General features: G+C 42.2%; 1 protein-coding gene across 1 annotated transcript in view; it reads right to left on the reverse strand.

Annotated features, from left to right (window-relative positions):
- Nucleotides 1–23799, reverse strand: part of LOC124288474 — a 36363-nt gene extending 12564 nt beyond the window's left edge. The window contains exons 1-15 of the mRNA XM_046724993.1: nt 23749–23799; nt 23307–23570; nt 20948–21300; nt 19875–20058; nt 18067–19275; nt 17403–17459; nt 14268–14901; nt 13653–13764; nt 13341–13462; nt 10314–10351; nt 9059–9166; nt 8542–8691; nt 2386–2568; nt 1229–1383; nt 191–353 (exon numbers count right to left, since the gene is read on the reverse strand). Of these exons, the coding sequence (XP_046580949.1) occupies nt 191–353; nt 1229–1383; nt 2386–2568; nt 8542–8691; nt 9059–9166; nt 10314–10351; nt 13341–13462; nt 13653–13764; nt 14268–14901; nt 17403–17459; nt 18067–19275; nt 19875–20058; nt 20948–21300; nt 23307–23570; nt 23749–23799 (3783 nt within the window). The remainder of the gene's footprint in view (nt 1–190; nt 354–1228; nt 1384–2385; nt 2569–8541; nt 8692–9058; nt 9167–10313; nt 10352–13340; nt 13463–13652; nt 13765–14267; nt 14902–17402; nt 17460–18066; nt 19276–19874; nt 20059–20947; nt 21301–23306; nt 23571–23748) is intronic.
- Nucleotides 23800–26653: the final 2854 nt, after the last annotated feature.

Consider the following 26653-nt stretch of genomic DNA (forward strand, 5'->3'; position numbering starts at 1 on the left):
TAATATTGGGTCATACATGCGATATGTTTGAACAATAGATGAGGGATGAGGCGAAATTGAGTTGTTTATACAATAGAAGAGGTTGATAACGGGTTAGCTATAAAAATGATAATGAAAATGAACAAAACATTCCCAAATCATTACATTTTGGTCCGGAGAGACCTGAAATATGGCTAAAGTATCTGCTTACCTTGTTCTTGGGGTCGCGGATGTTGAAGATGAGAGTGCGGTACTTATTGCGGTACTTGTGGCCAGAGGTGTCCTGGTAACACTTGAACAGTTCTTCCTCCACAGCAACAGCCAGCTGTTTGATTTCACTGTTGGATAGCATGATGTCATCCGCATCCTCGGCTCTAAACAACAGATTTGTTGGTCAAAAAAGGTCAATTATCCATAGCATCACTGATCTTAACCACAGTGATGCAAGAAATACCTTGGCTAAAATGTTAAGAAATCACATATATTTTAATCTCAAAACCAAGATAATTTTGAATCACAATACCCAAGAGGTAATACCGTGGAAGACATTTGATAAGGATAAATAAGTGACAGCATAACATTATACATAGCGATGAACAATATTCTAATGATAATCAAGTACAGGACATACAGTGGTTGATAGCATATTATACCTTGACACACAATAAGCCAGATCATTGAGTATAACCGTCTGAACCTCATTCTGGTCACCGCTTACGACAACCATAGGTTGCTGCCTTCTCGGCCCTTAACTCCCTAACAAAGTGAATTATTTAACAATGCTAACATAATGATATAATTGTTTAAATGTCATGATATTATGCTATGAATAATATACAGCACTATAATAAACTAGAAACATGTTTGCATTACAAAGAAGAAAGATGCAATCAGATCGAAACATTCTCCTGCATGATGCAAAATGTTCCCACAAGAAACAAGTATGACTCATTTGACCTCACCAAACAATAATTCCATCTTGAGTTATACAGTGAACAAACTTGTCCTTAGGCAATGACCTTGAGGATGACCTTGACCCTTGACATGTCAAATGATACGCTATCTACATGACAAGAAAACCATCTGCACAAACAATTTAAACATACCTTAAGAATAGACTCAAATGTTAGTCACGAATAAATGTGTGGCAGTAGTGACAAATCAGGCAAAATCAAAGCATCAGCATATACATGGACAAAATGGCTACGAGTGATCCGACTCTAACTACTACATACAAAATTGTGTTTACCTGCCCTGCAGAGCATCTCGGAGTGCCTTCCTCACATTGATGCGAACTGGATCAGGGCCATCACTGCGAACTTTCCTCAAAGCTTCTTCCCTCTTTTGCTGTTCTCTCTCCTTTTCTCTCTTCCTTCGCTGTTTTTCTCCCTCTCTCTTCTTTCTCTCTCCATCTGTTCCATTTCTCTTTCCCGCCTCTGTCTCTCCCGCTGTTCTCGCTCACGGTTCTTCATCCGCTCTCTCTCAATCTCTGTGAATATACAAGGGGTAATCTATCATACAAATGTCTCTAACATCACTTACATTGGGAGTGTAGCAAGTACCTTTGGCATCAAACTTGTTCTCTGGCCCTCAAATACGAACACTAACAACTGGACTACCCTATAATAACCACAAAATCTCAACATTTAGAGCGAATGACACAGTTATCATCATGCTAGAAAAAAGTCCTGAATATAGCATCATTATTCTGGACTGGAAACAACAATGGATTAATGTGCAGGCTTGGTATATGTGTTGAATCAGTTAAAATACAAACCATTACAATTCCATCTTCATTTAAGTTTGTTTGTTTACCGTTTTATGCTGCACTTGGTAATATTCAAGCCATATGGCAGCAGCCTCTAAATAGTTGAGTCTGGACCAGACAATCCAGTGATCAACATCATGAGCATCAATCTATGCAATTGGGACATGATGACATATGTCAACCAAGTCAGCGAGTATGACCTCAAGCATGGGTTACTGAAGACCAATTCTAACCCGGATCTTCATGAATGCTTCATTAAGTTCGCTTTTGTAACAAAAGGTTACAGAAGATACTGTGTTCGAGTCTGTTGAAAATTCTAACAATATTACAAGGTTATCTTTAAACTTCTCAGACAAACTTACTGCAGCAATAGTTCATATTGTCACACCCCTATATCTGGCTATTAAACTGAAAATGTGAATGCAACATTATATGGGTAACAAACAGTCCGCAACAACTTTAAGGGCTTCAAGCTTCCAACAAGATGGCTGCTATCTATCTCTCTCATTTATGTATTTTATAAATAATATTTAAGGTATTAAAGTCTTATAACTAAATACATGTTTCAGTGATCTGAAATGAGCACATTATTCAGTATCAACCAGTAGACAACTTTGCGATGATGTTGACTTACGAGCTCCGTAGAACTTGCTGGCCATCACTCCCGGACGGAGAACCTCAAATGTTTGATGGTCCGATAGCCACATCTCCAGGTTGTGTTCTGTCGGCGCGTTGTTCCCCATGAGAAGGCGACCTGTACGTCGCTCCAACACCACAACCTTTTCCTGCCCAGGCCGAACTGGAGACTTCACATAGTCAGGCTACAAACATGTGCAAACACATATCAACACATACAAACATGTAGAACAAACAATGTACAAACATCACCCTGCAAGCTGACAATCTCTCATATGCATGTTCTCTGAAGGTTCAATCTACATGACTGGCCTGTACTTGTTTTTGCCCTACGAGTTGTCACTAGGAGTTAAACACGAGATTGAAAATTTTACTATAAATTGTATATTTTATATACTTATCCTATCTCACGGTATGCACCTCTCTTCTTTTTCTATGATCATGTGTGGAAACGTGCTGTAGGCTAAGTTGAATCAAATCTTACTGACCTCTGACCCCACTCCAATAGCAGACCTGTCAATCATCTCAATAAGCGTGCCGATTGCTCAGATGATCACGTGACGTTCTGTGCTTGTCAATCTCGTCTTGGAGCGTCCAGTAATGTGTGATGTCGGGCAGGTCGGGTGGGTATCCATCGCGTGAGATAGGATAAGTATTTAAATATACAATATATAGTAAAATTTTCAAATTTTTAAACTTATTCTATCTCACGTTATGCATTATCCCACGGTTGGATGGTGGGCCCGCAGATTACCCTGTGTCAACTCTACAACCGTGAGGTCGCATAACACAAGGAGGCCAGGAGAAAGCACCAACTCCCGATATGCTTACTCCGAACTTGTGATGGGTTGCTTCTGATAACCCCTTAGCTTACACAGCACAAAGACTCTAGGGAATAGGCGGTCCCGAATTAATGTGGTTTTCAGCCGCAACTTTTGACAAGCAAAAGGACGCAGTTTGGCAAGTGGACCCAGCCTCCCCGCGATTTATCAAGTGACCCCAGTGAATTAAAGTCGAAGACCTTAATCTGGACAGTCCCTGCTTCGAAACTACCCCCCACAGACACACACTGGAAGGCGGTGAAAGAGGGAATAGCCCGGTTGCTCAACTTGTTTAACATTCAGTACCAATCCCCCTAACTTACCAAAGGTGAGAAAGGACTTACGAGTGGAACGCTTCGAAAACCACATAGGTAATCGGGAATCAACACTTCACTGACGTAATTGCTCAGTAAGAGTAGAGGTCAGTAAGCGGAGCACCGACCACCTCTGCATGTAGCATAAGACTGGCCTCTCAGTCTATCGAGTCATATCTATGACAGTGCAGACAGCTCTAGTTCCCTAGGTGAGGTGATCTATGCCCAAACATAATCCATACCAATAAAAAGATAGGACCGACATCTTTTATGATACAGATAATGCAAAACCTACACGAAGGCAGGAACTGCATCTTATCTGCGTTTGCTGCGCCAGAACCAATGGACCCAGTTGGTGAAGACCTTCCATGTCAGAGACAGACAGCTGCCGGAGGTAGGGTGAGGCGAAGACTGTGACCAATCTCCAAAAACAACCCTCCATGATGCCATGAAGGGAACAGTTCTGTGTAGCGCCATCGTAGAGGCCAAGGCTCTTGTCTCATGAGGGTTGACCGTAGTAGGAAGAGGAAGGTCAGCGTAGGCGTAGGCATGAAGGATGGTAGATCGCATCCAGAAAGCCAGCGTGGTACGAGAGACCTCTGTAGATGAGGCAGGTTACAGAGGCATTAACAGTCTCTTGCGTAACCTACGACGGCCCTTGGAGGCAGCTAAAAGACCCGTAAAGTCCGGAGACCCTGGCGGGAAAGTGAATAGTCTGTCCGTCTGTCCAGGCAACTGGTTTCAGCGACGAGATCTCACCTCAAACCAGGAGGGCTTTGACATGTCTGGTCCTCTCGAAGCGCAACCGGATGACATCCAGTGCGTGAAGCTCAGAGATGCAGGCAGCAGTCGCAAGAGCCAGGAGGAAGAAAGTCTTAAACGTGACATGCTTGAGGTTCATACTCCTCTGACGTGAGATGATTAAACAACCACGGAAAGGTCCCAGGCTGGTGGCCGGAACTTCCGGGATTGATCAGCAACTTTGTAAGATCTGAGGAGAGACTGGAGCTCAGGGACAGTTGACACCTTTGCACCCGTAGCCGGCGCAATAACTGTATTACGCATGGCCAGGTATGATGACAAGGTAGAACCCTTCAATTCCTTGGAAGTTCTAGGATGCTGGAGGTACTCCGCGACTATCTGAGGCGATGCCGTAGTGGGAGATATAATACCCATAGTTTTGGAGTACGCTTCAAAATTCTTCCATAGTCATCACAGAGTGGCCTGGTAGAAGGGCCAAAAAGGTGCGACCCAAAATCAGTGTCATCCGCTGCGTCATGCGTAACTTGAGCAGTATGAGTGGAAGTAGTGCCACTGGTGGAAACGCATACCCGTTCAAGTCATCCATGGGATGTGATTGGCCTGGACCGGTATGTTGAGAGAGTCCACTAAGTGGAAAAATTGTTATGTCCACTGAAGAAGCTGAGGATACCCCGTGGATCCCATGCGATTGATGTGCCACACGACTGCAGCATAGTCCGATCAAATCAAAAGCTTGGTTGATTGTAACAGTTGTTGCCAATGAGTGATCGCAAGAACCATTGCCCTGAGCTCCAAAACGCTGATGTGACATGCGCTGTCTGTGGGAGACCACCGCCCTGCCACCTGCTGATCGAGAAAGTGAGCTCCCCACCCGTGTAGAGAAGCCTCTACGTACAGGTGATGTACTGGAGCAAACGGTCTTAAAAAGACTTCGCCGCAAACATTCAACACGTCCAAACACCACTGGAGATGGGGATGGAACACTGGAGAAAGAAAGATCAATGCGTGAGGGTCGCCGACCCTGATGTGCAGACACAGAAAATATTGGAGAGGCCGTAGTTGAAGCTATCCCCTCTGAGTCACAACTTGAGCTGCCGTCAACAGGAAAAGGTCTTGTACCTGATGAAGAATCTTGGGTTGCAATAGCGCTATGGGTACCATAGAAACTCCAGCGCAGATATTCAGTTGGTCGAGCCACCACTGAAGGACTGGACGAAGCGGTTCTGGAAAGCGACTCAATTCCTTAGGGTTCAATTGACGGCCTCGAGATACGGGCATAGAAATTGCTATATCGGCCGAAGTAGGAGATGGCCTCTGTACGTTGAGGCTTGAGCTGATATCAAAAGGCCTAGCAACTACTGCCACTGAAGAAGAAATCTCTCCTGAGATAGGATACTTTCGATTAGTCAAGCCAGTATGACAGTTCTGAAGAAGTGCTGAATGTAGTAGGTTCGTGGCATGGAGATTGTCAGTCAATCTACAGGAACGTTCACTTTGTACACATAGTGATGCAGGCTGTATAATCAGTGATCGCTGGAACGTATGGTTCGCCAAATGAAGTGTTGGTCCGCCAGATGGAGTGAAAAGTTAGTAGATGCGAGGCAAGGGATCGTCAATCTACCGGAACAGTCGTAAAGTTGATGGCATGGCGGAGGTAAAAAGACTAGTGACCCCAGGAACATTCGTAAGGGAAAGGAAGGTAGTAAAATCGATGCTTGCGGACAGTCCAGACATAGCTGCAGTGACCTCTGAACCGAGTAACCCTAGCCAAGTGAAAGTGTTCTCGGGCGATTCTGTCTGACACCCTCGGTAAAATGCTTCTCTCGGATGACTGACGAAACTCGACATAATCACTCCTACCGGGAATGGCACCGTTCATCATCACTGGCAATTAAAGGCTGGGATAGGTATCCGCTTCGTGGGACCAAGACAAGTCTGTCAGGGTACTTCATAATCACTGTATCATCAAAAGTCTCCAGTAAACAAACAGTAGTCCGCCATTGCAAATGCTACCGACAATGCAATAACGATAAAAACCCGGACAACACGGATGTCAATCAACCAGGCAAGTCCCAACCCATAGAACCTGGGTAAAGTGACGCTAGCTACTTGATCAAAGATCACTGCTGGTACCACACGCAGAAACTGTGCATAAGTAGACCAGCTTGATATTAAGGAATATTGTACGACGCTCAGGCGATCAGGATTGATTAGGTGATCTGATTCAGTACTGTGATCCGGTTCAGTCAAGTGATCTGGTTCTAAAGCGCCGAGTCAATCAGGACCGGTGCATTCGTCTAAAACTTCGTACCATACAGTAAAGGTGTACGGACTGAAAGGTGTTCCAATCAAACAACAGTTCACTAATTTGAATCGTTGATCCAATCGAATACGGAACACTGGTCTGAAGCGTTGATCTGATCGAAAAAGGCACACTGGTCTGAAGCGTTGATCCAATCGAAAAGGCACACTGGGCTGAAGTGTTGATCTAATCGAATGCGCCGCACAGGGCTAATGAGTTGGACCGAACGAGAGCGGTGAACTGAAGTCAAACGATGAACTGGTCTCTTCTTCCCTTGTGAGAGCGACGCATTGGTACAAAGTGATGACTGGACAGCAAGTGCCGCTCTGGTGGTAAGTGGAGTACTGGAACTCGTCGGTGGTTCAGAGACAGGTGGTGCAAGATACGGGAAAGGTGTTGAAAGCGCCGCACTGGATACTACCGTCATGCCTGATGTCACCACAGAAAGATATGAGAGCACCGAACTGGAACAAAGCGCCGCATTGGAAGCAAGCGGTGCATAGGTTAAAGCGCCGAACTGATCCCTGTGGTTGAAAGCGCCGAACTGACTGCACTCGCCACATGAGAGTGAACGCTTTGACCAAGCACACCCAGGATTGCAGAGGGGGGTGGAACACTCAACCAAAGAGGCGCACTGGAAACAAAGGCCGAGACTGTGTTAGCACTAGCACTCTCGGAGCAGATAAAACTTGTCTGGAGACGGGACTAGACGTGGAGGACGAGAGACGACGGAGATACTCGCTCAAGTAGGAGTCTGAGGCCACCTCTAAAAAAAAACTTCCTCCGGGGACGGTGATTAGACCGACGAACTGCTCTCATCGAACGGTGTTCCTATTTAGCACACTTAGAAGTTGAAGGACCTACAGCAGTTGTACGCCGATCTCTGTCCGATCTACATCTAGATGCAACCCGTCGATATTCAGAAAAAACATCATCATTCAAGTGTGAACAAACAGAACACCGATGTGACCAACTACAACAGCCTATACAATCCACAAACAAAGCGTGGATCAGCAGCGGAAAGGTTGCTGTTGCACTGACCACAAAGTTTGTGTTACTTAAAAAAAAACTTCGTTTCGATTTATTTCCCATATTGACAATCAAATAATGTCTAACTGAGAGAACAACACACGTCCACACGGTAGTAGCGACAAGAAAGAGAATGACAGGCACAGAACGTCACGTGATCATCTGAACGATCGGCACGCTTATTGAGATGATTGACAGGTCTGCTATCGAAGAGGGGGCAGAGGTCAGGTGGTCAGAGGCCAGGAAGTTTTGATTCAACTTAGCCTACAGCACGTTTCAACGCATGGTCGTAGAAGAAGAGAGGTGCATACCGTGAGATATGATAAGTTTAAATATTATATCCATGGACAATTTAATTAACATAATATTTTGCCTTTGTATCTGCATGATGGTAGATGGGATTCAAACCCTATCAAGATTAACACTGTTTATATTTCCACATTATCTTTTGTCCTGGTGGAGTCATGGACACAATTTTTTTTTTTTTAGATGTTCCATGTCCAAATCTCATCGTTGCAATAATGGGCCTAAAGTTATTCTCAAAGGTTTACATGTCAATGTATCCAAAATGCATAGGTCGATGCTCATGCTGTTGATCACTGGATTGTCTGGTCCAGACTCAATTAACTACAGAACACCGTCATTTTTTTGCTGGAAAATTGCTGAGAGCGGCGTCAAACAACAACCAAACCAAACTCAAATGTTTACAGCATTGGCAATACAGTATACAGCATAGGAATCCCATAAACTCTTATTAAAACCACTAATCTTGAAACATTTGTAAAACATATCTCAGATTTCCCTTGGGTTTAAATAAAGAAAACATTATTTACTGGAAGACAGCAGGGACACCACTAATTATAATGGATATCACGAAGAGCCAGCTAGTCTCCATGGTAACCAGTTTCCCCATCCGAGGCATGTACTCACCCTGCCTGCATTTCTATCCCTCTCCTTCCTCAGCAGCCGGAGTGACTCGCGTGCATGGTGCTGGATACATTCGTCACTACAGTACACAGAGCCTGGCCGAGCCTCGCGCCGACAGTCCATCCGCACACACTTCACAAACTTTACAGAACCCTGCAGATCAAAGTATACATATATACACACTGTGATCTGCACATGTATATGCATGTTATTGGTTTTCTGATGCTTAAGAAAACCTATAGTTTTCTTGATTATCACAATTGTAAAACATGTTACTGACTTACTCGAGTCAACTTCATCTTAAACTCCATTCAAGAATTTACAACGTCTATGATGACACAGCACAAGCAAACAATGCCGTCTCAAACATGTGACATCCGAAAACCTCCGATTTGACAAAATATACATATATATATCAAACACATATCAATGCACTGAAACCAAAGGAAAATGATTATGGAGAATATTTCCAACATTTAGATACATCATTCAGCTGTTTTAGAGATAAGCATTTGTGTACCGATGGTTTCTTGTGTCCCTTCTTCTTGTCAACCAATTCCTTGTTAGGTGTGGAGGTGCTAGGTTTCCCAACAGGTTTGGAGGTCTCCACCACCTTCCCTTCAGGTTTCTGTAACATATATATACATTATAAGTTGTTCACTGGTCTCGAGGGGGACATGGGCTGATGTACCCTTGATTTTTGTTTATGTTCCCTAAGCCCGAAGAGCGAGGGAAACATAAAGAAACATCGAGGGTACATCAACCCATGGGCCCTGAAAAACCAGTGAACAACGTATTTATCTTACCGAATACCTCAATAGTAATTTTGAACTGTTTGAAGCACGGGTATCGGATCATAGTATGGAGTACCAGACGACAAGAAAAAACAAATTTAGAGTTATCTCCCTTCCATCGATTTGCATTCGCAAAACATCGGTAATTTCCGTACATCATACTTGATTCAATGTTATTCGAGATAAAGAATTACTACTATGAAGTACCAAATGAGTTCGGCATTCCCAGCAGGGTACATAGAAAATGTTACTTGCTTGTAAGTGGGGTATATTGAAAATAATAGAAGAGTGCTCAGCCAATCAGAAAACGACATTTATGTGTGAGGCAAGAAACACTGTCACTGGACCTCACAGAGATTCCCAAACTTTCCCCTAATCACGTTACTGTAACATACACGGACACCACCGTTATATGGTTGGTTGGTTTGTCGTTAAACGCTGCACTCAGCAATATTCAAGCTACTTGGCGGCAGTCTGTAAATAATCCTGTCTGGACCAGACAATCCAGTGATCAACAGCATGAGCATCGATCTACGCAATTGGTATATGATGACATGTGTCAATGAACTCAGTGAGCCTGACCACCCGAACACGTTACTCGCCTCTTACGACAAGCATGGGTTGCTGAAGACCCAATTCTAACCCGGATCTTCACGGGTCCTGTTATATGGTCAGCAGGACCACAATGAATGTCTTATCAAACCCATAGCCCTAACAAAGATGGAGACACCCAGAATAGGGACTTTGTGATGCATAAACCAAAACATGGATACCCACTCAAACTTTCCAATGTAAAACAAGAAAACAAATAAAAGAAAGGGTATGATACATATTCACATTCTCTACAACATACTGCCTGACAAAACATGGTACTCTTTAAGTAAAAAGTGTCTGAATAAATTTGCTTCATATAAGCACCCAATCAGCCAAGTCGAGCTAGGAGAGAACTATAAGTCGTATCATGGAAGGTCTTTTACATACCTTTTTTACGCCTGCTTTTGCTGCTATTTTAGCTTTTTCTGAAACAGAATACATAGAATAAAGGATATGTAAATATTTATCGATAAATTAGTACAATTGTAAGTATGTAATCAAACAAAACTTTCACACAGCATGAAGCATTTGTATGCTGTCGTAATGCCACACACAGCAGTATTCCAGCTGTAGGGCAACATCCTGTAGACTATCCAGTCCAGACCAGTCAGACCAGTGGCTGATGTCCTTCTGATGTAACAGTGAGTGAGTGAGGCTTTTCCAAGCAGCAAGCACTTAACTAAATTCACTCACTACTGTGCTTGAAGAATGTAATGAGGAATGGTTTGCTTGTTTGGCATCTTATTTCACAATACTTCAGCCATATTACAGCATCCAGAATATAATCAGCAATAATGTCCTAGACATGTGAGTACAATGGCAAGAAAATCATCAAGTCTGACAACCAATCCAGTTTTGTCATCTCAATGACAGACATAGTTCACATGAGCTCAGTTCCAATCAGGCAATGCCTATGCAGCCATCTGTGAACCTTACAAAAGAGCCCATACAGCCATTGGTATACGTGACACAACTGAATAGAAAACCCATACAGCCATTGGTAAATGTAACACAAGTGCAGGCAGAACCCTTGTAGCCATTGGTAAATGTAACACAAGTGCAGGCAGAACCCTTGTAGGCATTGGTAAATGTAACACAACTGAATAGAGAACCCATACAGCATTTGGTAAATGTACCACAACTGAATAGAGAACCCATACAGCCATTGGTAAATGTAACACAAGTGCAGGGAGAACCCATACAGTCATTGGTAAATGTAACACAACTGCAGGCAGAACCCATACAGCCATTGGTAAATGTAACACAAGTGCGGGGAGAACCCATACAGCTATTGGTAAATGTAACACAACTGCAGGCAGAACCCATACAGCTATTGGTAAATGTAACACAACTGCAGGCAGAACCCATACAGCCATTGGTAAATGTAACACAACTGAATAGAGAACCCATACAGCCATTGGTAAATGTAACACAGGTGCAGGCAGAACCCTTGTAGCCATTGGTAAATGTAACACAAGTGCAGGCAGAACCCTTGTAGCCATTGGTAAATGTAACACAACTGAATAGAGAACCCATACAGTCATTGGTAAATGTAACACAACTGCAGGCAGAACCCATACAGCCATTGGTAAATGTAACACAACTGAATAGAGAACCCATACAGCCATTGGTAAATGTAACACAACTGAATAGAGAACCCATACGGCCATTGGTAAATGTAACACAACTGAATAGAGAACCCATACAGCTATTGGTAAATGTAACACAACTGAATAGAGAACCCATACAGCCATTGGTAAATGTAACACAACTGAATAGAGAACCAATACAGCCATTGGTAAATGTAACACAACTGAATAGATAACCCATACAGCATTTGGTAAATGTAACACAACTGCAGGCAGAACCCATACAGCCATTGGTAAATGTAACACAAGTGCAGGCAGAACCCTTGTAGCCATTGGTAAATGTAACACAACTGAATAGAGAACCCATACAGCCATTGGTAAATGTAACACAACTGAATAGAGAACCCATACAGCATTTGGTAAATGTAACACAACTGAATAGAAAACCCATACAGCCATTGGTAAATGTAACACAACTGAATAGAGAACCCATACAGCATTTGGTAAATGTAACACAACTGCAGGCAGAACCCATACAGCCATTGGTAAATGTAACACAACTGCACGCAGAACCCATACAGCCATTGGTAAATGTAACACAATTGAATAGGGAACGCATACAGCATTCGGTAAATGTAACACAACTGAATAGAAAACCCATACAGCAATTGGTAAATGTAACACAACTGCAGGCAGAACCCATACAGCCATTGGTAAATGTAACACAACTGAATAGAAAACCCATACAGCATTTGGTAAATGTAACACAACTGCAGGCAGAACCCATACAGCCATTGGTAAATGTAACACAAGTGCAGGCAGAACCCTTGTAGCCATTGGTAAATGTAACACAACTGAATAGAGAACCCATACAGCCATTGGTAAATGTAACACAACTGAATAGAGTACCCATGCAGCCATTGGTAAATGTAACACAACTGAATAGAGAACCCATACAGCCATTGGTAAATGTAACACAAGTGCGGGGAGAACCCATACAGCCATTGGTAAATGTAACACAACTGCAGGCAGAACCCATACAGCCATTGGTAAATGTAACACAACTGCAGGCAGAACCCATACAGCCATTGGTAAATGTAACACAACTGCAGGCAGAACCCATACAGCCATTGGTAAATGTAACACAACTGAATAGAGAACCCATACAGCATTTGGTAAATGTAACACAAGTGAAGGGAGAACCCATACAGCCATTGGTAAATGTAACACAACTGCAGGCAGAACCCATACAGCCATTGGTAAATGTAACACAACTGAATAGAGAACCCATACAGCCATTGGTAAATGTAACACAACTGAATAGAGAACCCATACAGTCATTGGTAAATGTAACACAACTGCAGGCAGAACCCATACAGCCATTGGTAAATGTAACATAACTGCAGGCAGAACCAATGCAGCAATCAGTAAATCCAACACAAGTACCCATGTAGTGACCTGTAAACCATCACAACTACCTATGTAGCTATCTGTTAATAACAGGGGCAGTGGGTAGCCCAGTGGTTAAAGCGTTTGCTCTTCACACTGAAGGCCCGGGTTTGATTCCCCACATGGGCACAATGTGTGAAGCCCATTTCTGGTGCCCCCTTCGTGATATTGCTGGAATATTGCTAAACGTGGCGTAAAACCCAACTCACTCACTCACTCTGTTAACAACAAGTATCACAATTACCCATACAGCTTACTTTAACACCAATACAAGTGCTTATGCAGCCATCTCTAAATGTAACACAAGTACCTATGCAGCCATCTCTAAATGTAACACAAGTACCTATGCAGCCATCTCTAAATGTAACACAAGTACCTATGCAGGATGAACACTTGTACTCCTCGTTCTTCTTCTCCATCTCCTTGCCCTGCTCCTTGCTGATGCCAACACAGCTACCATGGAACCACTCCCCACACATGTCGCAGCAGATCATGAACCTGGAGAAATATAACAGCATTAACTCTCCTATTGCAAAACACTTAGTATCATTAGGGTAAGGTATTACTTTCTAGCTGTTCGTGGAGTATGTTAGTGAAGGTTGTTCAAAATGACAAACTACCAGTTGTTTGACGGATTACTTGTTGCCATTAAGTAAGAGTCTGTCCAGTGCATGACACCATGACCCACCTCTTCCCATGTGGCTTCCTACAGATACAGTAGAGAGTGTTGGGGTCGGTGCTAGGGTCCCAGTCCGAGTCATTCTCATCATCTTCATAGCTCAAGTTCCCTCCTTCACTATCTGTAAGGGAATGTTTATATTTCTCATCAGCATTGTCAGTGTGTGTGACTGATCAGCGTTATATCAGAAGTAAAAACAGCTAGACAACAGAACTTCAAACCAGCCTTGAAGAAAACCCATAACATAGACATATTCCTCATACAAGCAGCCACATCACTGAGAAATATTTGCCTTGCACAGGACTTTCTTTAAATGGCCTTTCATTGCCAACTTGTAACTTTAACATTTGAAAGCTAATGCTGGAATGTTTGGGTCCATGTTAAATATTGTGGCTATAAAATGTATGATAACATGTCTCAAAATTGAAGCACATAAGGTTCATGTCATAATTGACCAACTTCTAACCACTGAAATATTTGTTTATGGGTTCTCCTTTCCAGGTAAAGAGAGTATCTTTTAAATTATGTGAAGTCAGAGTTCACTGGTCTTGGAAACATGAAATAATCATCAGTTGAAAGCTAACTCCTTTTGACGTGTACAAAAAAATCAGCTAAAGTACTTGCCACTTCCACCATCAATGTCTGTTCCAAACAATTTCTTCCTCCGTTCTCTCTTCTTGACTCTCTGCTTGTCGCTCTTCTCGCTGTCTGTGCGACGTCTGTGTTTGACCTTCACTTCTGACCCTGACCCTTCTGTTTTAACACTGCTGCTGGGATCCACTGAACTTTCACCTTCGGCCTTCGTAACCTCTGAACTTTCACCAGCCATTACTTCTTCAGTTTTAGGTTCAGATTTAGTTTCCTCTTTCACAGGCGTTACTTCCATCTGTACTGTCTCTTTACCATCTTCTGTACCAACTTCAGTGACAACGTCCTTAACCTCTTCTGTTTTGACCTCATTCGCCTCTTTGACCTTTGACCCATCTTCAAGTTCCTGATCATCTTTCTTTTCAAGGTCTTCCTTCTTTACAGCACCTTCGTGTCGAATGAGAGCATCTGGTTTGAACAAATCAGTCATTGTTGGATCCAGGAATACTTCGGTCTCGGACAGCTTGTGTGACTTGCGCCGCTGGGCCTTGTGACTACTGTCAGGGTTCTTGGATGGGTAGCGGCCAAATTCAGACATATCAATATCAAGGTCTTCCTCCTTCGTTCCCCTACTCTTCTTCGAGTGTTTACCCTCTTCCCCCTTCTGGTCCTGAACAGAAACATTACACATTACAGGGATGGCAACAGGAAAATTACACACAAGAAGACAAAGTCATCAATATCCCCTGCAATGGCAAAATACTCTTTATGATAATGTCTATGAGTTATGATTATGTCAAATATTTAGGTGTGTATATAGAAAAGTGGAAGGAGAGTATTGAAAGGTTTTTAAAGTTCTGCTCCAGAAAATAGCACTATCACCAATTTCAGTCAAAGTGAAACTTGTTGCCATGGAAACGCCAAAATATTTTATTCAGAATTCCAAAACTACCAAAAGGCACCAGTACACCACCAGATCTATCTATGTGTCAAGTTTGGTGAAGAAATAGTGAACAGGTTTAGAGTTCTGCTCTGGAAAAGAGCACTACCACTAATTTCAGTTTTAGTCAAGCTTGTTGCCATGGAAATGCTAAAAATATTTTATTCAGAAATCCAAAACTACCAAAAGGCACCAGTACACCACCAGATCTATCTATGTGCCAAGTTTGGTGAAGAAATAGTCAACGGTTTTAGAGTTCTGCTCCGGAAAAGACAAAAGTGCACGGACGGACGGAGTCCATTTTAATACCCCCTGCAAAGCGCGTCACGGGGGAAGGGATGGCAACAGGTAAATTACACATTACAGGGATGGCAACAGAAACATTACGCATTACAGGGATGGCAACAGGTAAATTACACATTACAGGGATGGCACGGGAAAATTGCACATTACAGGGATGGCAACAGGAAATTTACACATTACAGGGATGGCAACAGGAACATTACACATTACAGGGATGGCAACAGAAACATTACAGGGATGGCAACAGGAAAATTACACATTACAGGGATGGCAACAGAAACATTACAGGGATGGCAACAGAAACATTACAGGGATGGCAACAGGAAAATTGCACATTACAGGGATGGCAACAGGAAATTTACACATTACAGGGATGGCAACAGAAACATTACAGGGATGGCAACAGGAAAATTACACATTACAGGGATGGCAACAGGAAAACTACATATTACAGGGATGGCAACAGGAAAATTACACATTACAGGGATGGCAACAGGAACATTACACATTACAGGGATGGCAACAGGAACATTACACATTACAGGGATGGCAACAGGGAAATTACACTTTACAGGGATGGCAACAGGTAAATTACATATTACAGGGATGGCAACAGGAAAATTTCATATAACAGGGATGGCAACAGGAACATTACATATTACAGGGATGGCAACAGGAACATTACACATTACAGGGATGGCAACAGGAAAATTACACATTACAGGGATGGCAACAGGAAAATTACATATTACAGGGATGGCAACAGAAACATTACACATTACAGGGATGGCAACAGGAAAATTACACATAACAGGGATGGCAACAGGAAAATTACACATTACAGGGATGGCAACAGGAAAATTACACATTACAGGGATGGCAACAGGAAAATTACACATTACAGGGATGGCAACAGGAAAATTACATATTACAGGGATGGCAACAGGAAAATTACATATTACAGGGATGGCAACAGGAAAATTTCATATAACAGGGATGGCAACAGGAACATTACACATTACAGGGATGGCAACAGGTAAATTACATATTACAGGGATGGCAACAGGAAAGTTACATATTACAGGGGTGGCAACAGGAAAATTACACATTACAGAGATGGCAACAGGAAAATTACATATTACAGGTATGGCAACAGGAAAGTGTCATATTACAGGGATGGCAACAGAAAAATTACATATTACAGGGATGGCAACAGGAAAATTACACATTACAGGGATGGCAACAGGTAAATTACACATTACAGGGATGGCAACAGGGAAATTACACATTACAGGGATGGCAACAGGAAAATTACACATTACAGGGATGGCAACAGGAAAATTACATATTACAGGGATGGCAACAGGAACATCACACATTACAGGGATGGCAACAGAAACATTACACATTACAAAGATGGCAACAGGGAAATCTATTTTCAGCTGAAAACTTAATATTGTGTCATCAAATGGGGCGTCAGGGTTTCTCAAAGGATTTAGAAATGATTCACAGAATTGATCAATTTGAAATAAAATCAGCTGAAATCTGTGGATCAGCCGAAAATTGCCATCCCTGATATTACTTCAAGGTGCCACTACAGTACACATGAATCATTACTTTCATGCAGGTTTACAACTATGGTTGACTCCTGACAGACCAAAGATCAGAATCAGTTCCAATCCGGGATTCAAACACAATAAACAGCAAATCCTAGCATGTCTAAGTTACATAACTCTGCACACCTAACTGCTGCCCTTAAACCCCTGGTCACCTAAGTGCGTAGTGACTCACACTACTTGAGCACGTTGAACAGTCAAATACATTAAACACATGACACAAAACATAATACAGAAACACTGCTATTCCAGGCTCTACATGCAGCATCAATATACACAAACTGTACATTGTATACATGACACACAACACACCTTTTTATCTTTCTTTCCTTTCTGTGGCGTTATCTCCTCATCGGAATCCTTTTCACTCTGCAACAACAAAGACATCATTTTAGCACACTGATCCATTCATCATCACAATTCTTTCTGAATTCACCACCTTTAAGAATTATCATCAAATCAAACAAAGGAAGCATTTGTGTCTTTGATTCTCAAACACAAAGGTTAAGTAGAACATGTTGAAATCTAATGCCGTATATTTCTCCAAACACATGATAAAGGGCAGGAGAATGTCAAACATGTTAGAAGCTGTGAAATATTCCACCCAGAATCCTAATTGAAGCATATTGTTAATATGACTAGCAACACAGTGCTGTACCAGTCTTAACTTAATGGTAAGCTAGTTACAGAGTCATATCAGTTGTAGTGGAAGTTAAAAGATTGAGATTAATCAAAGTCAGAGTGCTACACCAGTTGTAAGTCAGTGTTAAACTATAGGAATACAATAGTTTGAAGTCAGTGTAAAACTATTGGAGTAATGACTTGTAAGTCAATGCTAAACTGTGGGAGTAATAACAGTAGTAAGTCAAAGTATGGGAGTAATGACAACTGTAAGACAGAGTCCAACTACTAGAGTAATGAAAGTCACATCATCATATTTGAAATAACAACCAGCCTGCACTTCCTGTTCTCCTACCTTCTTGCTGTCTCGCCTTTCTCGCTTCACAGAATCCTTGCTGTCCTCACGACTCTTCTTCCTCTTAGGCTTTCCCCCTTCTTCGGACTCCTTCCTCTTTTTTCTCTTCTTCTTCTTGACCTTCTCCTCCTTTTTCTCTCCTTCCCCTTCTTCCTCCACCTCCTTCTTCTCATCGTCTTCAGACTGCATGTCCTCCTCATCACTTCCGAATATTTCCTTGATATCATCATTGATGGAGTCTCGCTTTTCCTTCTTTTCCTTCTCATTAACAGCTTCATCCTTACTCTGCTCTTCTTCGTCCTTCACTATGCTATCAACCACAATCTGTTTCTCTTCCTTACCTTCTTCTGATTCTGGAGGTTCTTCAGGTTTTTCTTCACCCTTCACTGCAGGAGAAGCATTTTTAGACGCAGCACCTTTTGTTCCCTTTCTCTTTCCTTTAGGAGTAACCTCTTCCTCAGTTTTCACAACCTCCTTCTTTCCCTTCCCTTTCCCTTTCCTGGTCTTCCTTGGAGTTTCCACCTTCTCTGGCGCTTCTTCAATATCAGCTTGCACCTCAATATCCTTCACTGCTGCCTTCCTTCCTCTTCTCCCTTTTGTTTCCTTTACTTTCTCCTCTTCCCCAATTTCTTCTTGTTTACTTTCTTCTTGACTAGCCGCATCTTCTACAGACTCTTCTTCTTGTTGCTTGGCTGCTTTCTTCTTCCCTTTTTTTCCCCTAACTGGCGTGTTATTATCTTCCTTCTCTGTAACTTCTTCCGTTTTGTCTTTGACTTTCCTCCGCCCTCCTCTACGTGGCGTTGTCTCTTCTTCTTCTTCACCAACATCCTCTGCCAGCTTTCCTGCACCTCGACCTCTCTTCCCCCGTCCTGGTTTAGGCTCTTCAACCTGGGTTTCTTCCTGATTTTGACTTTGACCCCTGCCACGCCCCCTGCCTCTTCCTCGTCCCCTGCCCCTCCCTCTCCCCCGGCCACGACCTCTGGTCGGTGTGACTTGAACTGGTTCCTCTTCCGGTTCACTCTCTTCCGTCTTGGTGGTGGCTCCTCGTCCAACCCTGCGTGTGATGATCCTACTGCTAAGTGTTTGTGGACGCCCCCTCCGTCTCTGAGCTGGGTTGTCTGCAGGGGGCGTCCTTCCGCCTGAATCCTCCTCAGCTTCCTCGTCTTCACCCTCATCTTCTTTCGTAACTTTTTTGGGACTTGGACTCGGCTACAAAGAACACATCAAGATTAGTTGGTTGTTGGATTGTTGTTTAAGGCCACACTCAGTAATATTGCAGCTCTATGGCGGCAGTCTGTAAGTAATTGAGTCTGGACCAGACAATCCAGTGATCAACATCATGAGTATCAATCCACGCTATTGAGATACGATGACATGTGTCAACCAAGTCAGCAAGCCTGACCACCCGATCCTGTTAGTCGCCTCTTATGACAAGCATGGGTTACCGAAGACCAATTCTAACCCGGACCTTCACTGGTCCCATTGGGTAATTACTGGATGTAATAATATTTGCATGTAATGATATGGATATAGCTTCTGCATGTGATCATGTGACATAAATCATGAAAAATCTTATACAACTGCTAAAATAATGCTAGTGGTTTAGTGATACAGCAATACAATGTTGTATCTTGAGACCTTTCTATGCAATGAAGAAAAGATATCCCCTAAAGACACGCATGATATGATTCTTGAAAAGCTAGATTCTTCCACCTGCATTATTGATGCCCCAAGGATGTATTGACATATGGGACAGTAAGGTTCCCTTGTCCTAAATGTGGGCTTTTAAGCGCTCCATGTTCCCCTACCTTGCTGACGTCATTGTTGGTGTCTGTGGGCGTGATGTCTGTGGGAGTGGTGTCCCCCTGATCTCCGGGCTGTGTACCCCCTTTCTGCTTCCCCTCCTGGACCTCCTTCACTAGGCGCCGGTTCTCCTGGCGTATCTGCTCAGCCTTTACTCGCTGCTCATGGTCACTGATTCGACTGGAACGTCTATAACAGACCACAAATACATACATAATATGGGTGCATCATATGCACATATACATTAAATACAGATCCCCAAAATGCAGAGCGCTTCCACTGAGATGCAAAAGGATTGTTGGCATGTTAAGGAATGAATGCTGCCATATCTCATTTGAAACCACTATCTACAAATTTGTGTACATAATGTTTAAAAATATTTAGAGTCGTACCAGTTGCAAAATTCCATATATATTTTCAAATATTGGCCTCCCAGCATGTGCATTTGTGTTGGAATAGAGAATTCAGTGTCTGACATTTCTCTGGGACCACCATTTTGTAGCATTTGATCCTATGCATGTTTACAGATGAATGCTGCTATTTCATAATTTACACATAACAATACTGACCGAGTTTGGTTTTACGCCGCTTTTAGCAATATTCCAGCAATATCACGGCGGGGACATCAGAAATGGGCTTCACACATTGTACCCATGTGGGGATTCGAACCCGGGTCTTCGGCGTGACGAGCCAACGCTTAAACCACTAGGCTAGCCCACCGCCCCCACATAACAATAACTACCATATAATGCTTCACAATCTTCCAGCACAAATACCTGTAGATTTGCTTCTGTTGGGGACTACATATTAGACTGATTAAATGTATTGGTTAATTAATTAATTTCTATTAGATTCTTGGCCCCTGAGCATATGCAATCTTATTTCAATTTTGGTAGAATGAAGTATTGAAGTGTTAACTCTTCTCTGGAATCCCAATTTTTGACCCAAGTTAACATATAGCCCCTACAATTTGACTCTCTGGACTGATAAAATAACACCCCATGGATGTAAACCCTTCTTGGATAGATGGACAACCTACATCACTGACAGGCTGTCTGGTACCTAGCTCAAGACTTACCTGGATGGTTGTGGTGAAGCATCCTCTGTTTTCTTCTTTCTTCCTCTCTTTACTTCCTTCACTTCATCCTCCACCATACTATCTTCTTCTGTCTTCTCCACATCGCTGTCAAGGTCTGCCCCCACCCCCACATCAGCCTGCTGGACTGCCGGAGACAGGGAGGAGACTGCCACTGCACTGATGCTGGGGACAGCAGGAGGAGGGGCCTCAGGAGGGGTGTCGGGGGTGTCATCAGGGGTATACGCCTCGGTCACCTTTGAGATGGACGGTTGTGGTTTGGGAGGTTGACAAGCGTATGCATGATCGTTAAAGGCAGCAGCTACTACTGCTAATTCATGTTCCCGGACACTGTCCTGCCAAGGAGATATCATGCATTACGTGGTTGTTCATTGTTACCAGTAAACATATCATGCATAGACAGGGTCTCATCAGCTTCATCACACAAATAAACATTAACGTGAACATATTGAGTGCGTTTGTTTTTATGCCGCTTTTAGCAATATTCCAGCAATATCCCGGATGGGGGACACCAGAAATGGGCTTCACACATTTTGCCCATGTTGGGAATCAAACCCGGGTCTTTGGCATGACGAGTGAATGCTTTAACCACTAGGCTACCCCACCGCCTGAACATATTGAGCTTGACTCCTGAGAGTTTCTAGGACTTGAGTCCTGCCCCACAACGAAGCACATGTGACACATGTGGTCTCACCTTAGGCAAGTGAGTTTGTTCAAAATTGTCTCTGTTCACCCAGCAGGAAAATAGGTACCCGGTGGAAAAAGTCATATGACTATAACCTTCTAGCGCCTAACAGGCAGCTTGGGTTATCCGGGGTAATAATGTGCTGTGCCTTGATTGTTAGCGCTATGAACATACCTAGTGTGGAGTTTGGCACTACATAAATGGACACATTATTATTATTATTATTATCTTGACACAGTACGGTTCATCAATAGTCAGTTACCTAAATAAGCCAAATCTTCTTATACCCTGGAATAGGTGATGTCTCAATACACCAAGATTTGATGAGTATTGCAATACTTAATTTTTGAGATTTTGCTGTCATATTCCCCTTGTTTCATCCTACATATACATCCCTGCTGGCAACTACTACCCAGTTTGTGTTTCACTTGGGATCAGCAACATAACTGTGATGGACAATAGATGCTGACTTAACACTTTTATCCATGTATGGTTTGAACCCATTCTGTGTCTAACAAGCCAATCACTGGGCTCATAATAACAATGTACTAATAGTCCAACTTTACAGATGATTCCATAGCAAGTCACATGATCGTAAGGACTCGTATTCACGCCATATTTATGTCAGGGCTCCAGATAAAGGCTGTATCGGCGTATGTACGGATAAAAAATATGCATGATATGGTAGGAAATAATATAGGAAACGTAGCAGATACGCACTACAGCAATGGTGTACGATCATTTACAGACGTATTTATCTGAAAAAGTATTGTTTTATTGTTTATTGACCTGTTTACACAAGAGTAGCAATGTAGTGGTTCATATATGAAACAAAACACAAGATTGCCGATACTCCATTAATTTCCATTCAGTACTCTAAATGTACTCTTAAGTTTTTTCCAGTAATCCTATAATGAACAAATAAAGAGTACGTACTCCTGATGTTGAAAAATTATCTGGAGCCCTGTTTATGTCATTCTGTTGACCTCAGAGTCACTGACACATCCAGTCACTACCGGAAATGCTGTAGGAGTTATGAACTATTATAGCTAAAACACATGGAATTATCAGAAATTTGCGGGCCGCTGCAAATGATATTGGCCTGCTCAACCTTAATGACGGGCCACTATCAGTTCTGTTGTCAAGTGACGTCATAGTGGGTGCGTCGGTTCATTCGACATTGGCTTTGGACTGGCAGATATTCTGGGTCAAACAAGTCAAAGCAACCCGAATTCCCGCTTTAAATAGCTGTAATATTGGCTTTCTTGCTGGTGCTAACCTTAACAATTGCACTATTAACGTTGTTGTTGGACCAAAACCAAACACTGACATAGTTTGACATGTTGCAGACTATGGTCTTGTTAAAGGCCAAGGTCGAATATCGTCACTTTCTGTTGTGACGTCACTTGAATTGTTCCATGACGTAATTGCATTCGGGCAGTCAACCAACCCCGTCAGAAGTTGGTTTTGAGTAAACTTACAGTCAAATTCCTTCATTGTTTCCTTTTTCTTTTCAACACAAATTCCATGTATTTTAGCAATAATAACGGTAATGCTATTTTTGAGGGCATTATCATTTGCAGAAGCCTGCGGTCTTCCATTAACTGCCCGGCGAAATGCTGTAGGAGTTATGAACTATTACAACTGTACACTAACCCTTATTAGTTGATGAGCAGAGGCCTCATCCATGACGTTCTGTCCACCAAATATGTCCAGCTTGAGTGAGTCATCAGATGAGTTTAATGTGTCCACTTTATGTACTGGTGCACTGGACCCCTCGGCGGCCATGTTGGATATCAAGCTGTGTTCAAGGGTCTCAAGGTCTGTGGTCTGTAGGAGCTTCTTCACCTCCTCACTGGACAGTACATCTTCAAGCTGCCCAAGCTGTTCATCTGACAGCCCTACAAATGGGTTCTTGTCCTGGTTGGAGCATTATGAATACATATATCAGTGGGTGTATGGTCTCATAAAGAAACAAACATGCTCAATCAGCATATACAGTGGAAGCTGTCAAAACCGGCAGCTGTCCGGTTCACATGACAATCAAATTACATTACTAAACACTTTGCTATTGAAGTTAGTTGGCTGTTCTTCTTACACTCGACCACTGGTTATGGGAGCTAACAAACTGAAGTGTGTGAGTTAACATTTAACATCGCATCGGTATTATTTCAGCCATATAGCGATGCCATATAATGATAACAAACTGAGTGAGTGAGTATGGTTTTCCACCGTTTTTAGCAATATTCCAGCAATATCATGGCGGGGGATACCAGAAATGAGCTTCACACATTGTGCCCATGTGGGGAATCGAACTTGGGTCTTCAGCGTGACGACCGAACGCTTTAAATACGCGGCTACCCCACCACCGATAACAAACTGAAAACTTGTGAGAATGATTCATAAATAAGTAGAATAGTGAGTGAGTGAATTTAGTTTTACGCCGCTTTGTGCAATATTCAAGCAATATAATGGCAGGGGACACCAGAAATGGGCTTCACACATTGTAGCATTTGTACCAATGTCGGGAATCAAACCGGGCCTTCAGCATCACAAGCAAACGCTTTAACCACTAGGCTACCCAACCGTCCAGTAGAATAGTACCCTCGTGTCTTTTGATATCAAATTTATAAACACTCATCCATAAATGTAAAAACTCCTGAGTAGGCCTCAGAGTTTTAAACTTTTATGGGCTCACATTCTATTTATTTTTTATATGCTACACCTGTATTAACAATGCAAGAACTGACCTCTCCAGGGAGTAATGTATCCAGATTCCACTGATCTCCTTCACTGGTACCTACATCGTCTGTATTAGTGGCCACTGACGTGCAGGCAGTGACAGAGTTGTCTTTCTTTGTTGTCTCTCCTCCCCACCAGAACCACCCGTCACTGAACTTGTACTGGCCTCAGTTTCTGGTCGTGTCCCGGACATTTCACGGTCTCAGGATTCTAGGAAGTAGAATACATCAATTACTTCTCAAGGTCATGCTCTCAGCTTACAATCTAATTAAAAACTGATCTTTTAAACATGTTAAACAGTAGTGAATGAGTTTGATTTTTATTCCGCACTGATCTATAATTACAACGCATTGAAGTTTGTTTTCAGGTTTTGAGCAAGTGAGTTTTAGTTTTATACCATTTTTAGCAATATAACAGCGGGGAACACCAGAAACGGGCTTCACACATTGTACCCATGTAGGGAATCAACCCAGGTCTTCAGCGTGACGAGCGAATGCTTTAACCACTAGGCTGCTCCACCGCCCCTTAAACAGTAATGAATTCCAAATCATACCCATCTGTGTAAAGATCTGATGACACCTCCACAGGTCATATAAGGTACCGTATATTACAGTAGATAAGCCGACCCCATAGATAAGCCGACCCCCAAACTTGACCCTTAAAATCAGTGTCAAAATGGTATGTTTCGTACATAAGCCGATCCCCCGCGACAGGTTCCTAATTGTGGCAAACACAGACCGCAGACAACTGGCAGTTACCGATAATTATAACTTTGGTCCACATTATTCAAAGAATTCACAATCATATTGCGTCTTCACAATCATATTGTGTCTACTCACGCATCGAAATGAAGTGTAGTTGACAGAAAATGGATAATATATTTTGTTTCTCTTAATATCATACTTATTGTAGCTGGACAATCACATGTCAACAGACTGGCTTGCTTATTTTACCCCATTCCATGTGCGTACAACTTCTGCTTACCACGTTTATGAAGGTGCGTTTTTTGCTCCAACCGCGATAGCCAATTTCACATCATATTATCAACAATCATGAACTGATTACCGCCTCGTTTTCCATGGACTGCTAGTTTACAGTAACATCGGTCAAAATGTGTGAATTTAAATGGCTTGCTTCTTTTACCCTATTCCATGTGTGTACAACTTCCGCTTACCACGTTCATGAGGGTTGTATAACCTTAGTGTTGATTATATATATTTTACAATTATAGAGCAAAACCTGTATTTAAAATTACACAATGCTAGGATATATTTCTTTGGGTTAAATAGTAGTATTCTGTATTATATTTTACTGATGATTGCGTCAGAATTCATCCCGTTATATTATTTGCATGTTTGAACTTGATCGCCGCGAAACGTGTGCACAGCTGATTGCTCTTTCCGGCTCAAATACACACGGTAATGTTAATCCCTGCAAATAATACAATGCCCAACAAAAACAACTTTAAACTTAAAAGGTAATAAATCTTGTCTAGGGATGTTTAATTGCAAATTTGACGTCTTTACTGCCAAAGTCGTCTTCTGTTGTTTATTCACGCGAAGTGATATGATGTTGTTTTCTTACCCCTGGAAAAAAGTTTGACGAAAGCATAACCCATAGATAAGCCGACCCCCTTCTACAGACTGCTTTTATTGGTCTTCAAAATTCAGCTTATCTACGGTAATATACGGTAAACATTCTGATCATCATGAAAATCACATCAGCATTGATGGCTCTACATTGTCTATAAAATAGAGCACCACACTTTACTTCTATATCTGAAGCATTTCAAGACAATAACAAAGAGAGTATATAGTAACTTATCAAGTCAAGTTTTAGATACAAACAAAATTTGAACCATAAAGAATGTACAAACAAAATTCTTTCTTATGGAAGGCAATAATTGCCTGGGATGATTGGTATCACATTTACAACTTAGTTAATGAGAGAGTTGTAGAGAGTCCAGTTAATTATACAAGTACAAATTTGATGCAACGTTAATAATTAGGAAATGGTTATGAACTGATGAAATATCTGGCTGTTAACATGGTGAAACAGCATAATATTCCAAACTCTTCTAATGTTTGAGATGACATCAGTGGTGGGCTTAGTACTTTCTGTGGAAATAGTGTTTACAGTGTGAGGAAATAGTTAGAGAGAACTTGGAAGCACTGTTTAAGTGCAAAGGTCAAGCAAAGGTAAAGATTTACAATATCAAAAAAACATTACCAGGGTTTTACACAACACAGACATGTGCGTCC

This window comes from Haliotis rubra, unplaced genomic scaffold (genome assembly GCF_003918875.1).
Source record: "Haliotis rubra isolate DU_JTF1 unplaced genomic scaffold, ASM391887v1 Scf419, whole genome shotgun sequence".
In the NCBI taxonomy this organism is placed as follows: domain Eukaryota; kingdom Metazoa; phylum Mollusca; class Gastropoda; order Lepetellida; family Haliotidae; genus Haliotis; species Haliotis rubra.